This window comes from Penaeus japonicus, unplaced genomic scaffold (assembly GCF_977035675.1).
Source record: "Penaeus japonicus unplaced genomic scaffold, GWHDUDI00000001_assembly GWHDUDI00000025, whole genome shotgun sequence".
Classification (NCBI taxonomy): Eukaryota; Metazoa; Arthropoda; class Malacostraca; order Decapoda; family Penaeidae; genus Penaeus; species Penaeus japonicus.
This window is the reverse complement of record NW_028234427.1, coordinates 11,394,992-11,397,491: the sequence shown is the minus strand read 5'-3', so window position 1 is coordinate 11,397,491 and position 2,500 is coordinate 11,394,992. Positions and strand designations below refer to the sequence as shown.

At 40.2% G+C, this 2,500-nt stretch overlaps 1 protein-coding gene across 1 annotated transcript in view; it reads left to right on the top strand.

Annotated features, from left to right (window-relative positions):
- Positions 1-2,500, top strand: part of LOC122261358 (uncharacterized) — a 10,046-nt gene that overhangs the window by 4,116 nt on the left and 3,430 nt on the right. The window contains exons 2-5 of the mRNA XM_086551324.1: positions 555-776; positions 1,373-1,588; positions 1,748-1,857; positions 2,273-2,404. Coding sequence (XP_086407450.1) covers positions 555-776; positions 1,373-1,588; positions 1,748-1,857; positions 2,273-2,404 — 680 coding nt within the window. The remainder of the gene's footprint in view (positions 1-554; positions 777-1,372; positions 1,589-1,747; positions 1,858-2,272; positions 2,405-2,500) is intronic.

The window sequence follows — 2,500 nt, the reverse complement described above, 5'->3', positions numbered from 1 at the left end:
ACGACCGTTATAAGATTCGCAGGATAATTGGCGATGTCGTAATACCTTCAATTCTTGTGCTCTTGCCCTCGTCAACCATCCCACAGACGGAGGACATGGCAATCGGTTCCAATAATATTTCGTAAATATGCGCACGGACAACGCGAAAACAAATGCGACTCGGGATGCGCCAGTGCGAAGACCCCGGCGAAGACCATGGAGGGAAAATGGCTTCAACCCCACGCCTCTGTAGGAGATGCTCCATTCATGTCACAAAATATCATATGCATCATCGTTTTTATGATATCATTCTCAATCATTGTATAATTATTTTTGTTTATTATTATTATTATTATTATTATTATTATTTATATTATCATTATTATTCTCCTCGCCATTGTCGTCAGATAATTTCTTCCGTTATGGTTCATTTGTCAAAAAATGGACTTAACTGTCATCACTGTTGTCTTTGTTATCATTGAAGTTATATTCCATCATCATTTTAACCATTATTTTCTGTTTTATAAGATATATAACTTTAACAATCCCCGCCCCTCCTTCTCCTCCTCCTTCAGACTGCCTCGTGCATGACTTAGGAGGCAGCCAAGGAACGACAAGAACGCCCTCAGTCCTCCTCAGGAACACTGCCGTCCTCAGCGTCTTCTACGGCGAGGGAATCTCCTCCTCGACGTCTGGAGATGGAAGTCGGGCTTTCGAGGTCCACCTTCAGACGGGAAACGAAACTTTTATTTTGGCATTTGGAGAACACAGATTACACGTGTCGCAGATGAAGCAACGTGAGAGGCGATGCTTATCTTTTTGTCTCTTTCGTATATATATACATACATACATACATACATATATATATATATATATATATATATATATATATATATATATGTACATATATATATATATATATATATATATATGTATATATATATATATATATATGTATATATATATATATATATATATATATATATATATATATATATATGCACACACACACACACACACACACACACACACACACACACACACACACGCATATATATATATATATATATATATATATATATATATATATATATATATACACACACACACATATACACACACATACACACACACACACACACACATATGTACATACTGTACATTCATAAATACCCACTAACACACACGTCCCTTTATTTATCAATCTATACTAGAATAATGATGCATATATATATATATACACACATATATATATATATATATATATATATATATATATATATATATATATATATATATATATATATATATATATATATATATATATATATATATATCCATGAGCTTGCCTCAATAAACAGCTCTGCCATTGCACCAATTTCCAATCTACCAGAAACACGGGACATTGGCGACGCTGCTTTCCCCCTGAACATGCGAAAGGGCGCGTGGCAGACGATCAGCGTGGGCGTGGCGGGCGGCTGGCTTACTGTCATGGACACCTTCTTGCCTCACCTCATTTTCCAGCGACATCTTGGCGAGGTGGGCGGGTCATCGAGCCTCCACGTGGTCAGCCAACTACAGCTGGCGGTCATCTTCAATTGCAAAGCGGGTGATTTCGTTGATCGAGTTGCATACATCGTTGCTATGGTTGATTTGTTCTCGCTTTACGTACTCTTGATATGGTTGATTTGTTCTCGCTTTAGGTACTCGTATTACGTATTTCTATAATCATGGGGGTAATATAATGCTATGCCTTTCTCGTCCTCAGGTTGTCCAGTGATCGCAAGTCCCTCGCTAACCGCACTGCATCTTCCGGTGGCGTATAGCCGGGCACTCTATGTGTACCCTGTGACCTCTCGCTATGTGGTTTCACTCGAGGTACTGTATCTGTGGTTGATTGATGTTGCTCTTTGGTTCACACAGACAGACAGACACATACACACATACATAAACACAAACACAAGCAAACAAACACACACACACATAAACAGACAAAAAAAAACACACACAAGCAAACACACACACACACATAAGCACACGCAAACACAAACAAACACACACACAAAACACACTTACACAAGCAAACACACATACAGACACAGACACAAACACATAAACACACGCAAACACAAGCAAACACAACCACACCCACACCCACACACACACACACACACAAACAAACACACACACACACGCACGCAAACAAACACAAAAAACAAACACACACAAACAAACACAAAACACAGTTGCCATGTTCTCTCCCCTTCAGCAAACCTATCACCCTTTCTTGCAGGCGGAGGCGACGCGGGCGGAGGGCGGAGGAAGCGGACCTGAGAAGCTGAGGCTGGAGGTCCATCGTGGGGGCATGGCGCGCCTGGGGGAGTGGAACAAGGTGCAGGTCATCCTCGAGCAGGGCAACAACGAGGTAAGTTTTTTTTTTTTCTTTTTTTTTGGGTGGGGGTGGGGGTTAAGGAAAGGGCTGATGCTTGTGATTATAGTGATGGTTATCTATCAATGAGAG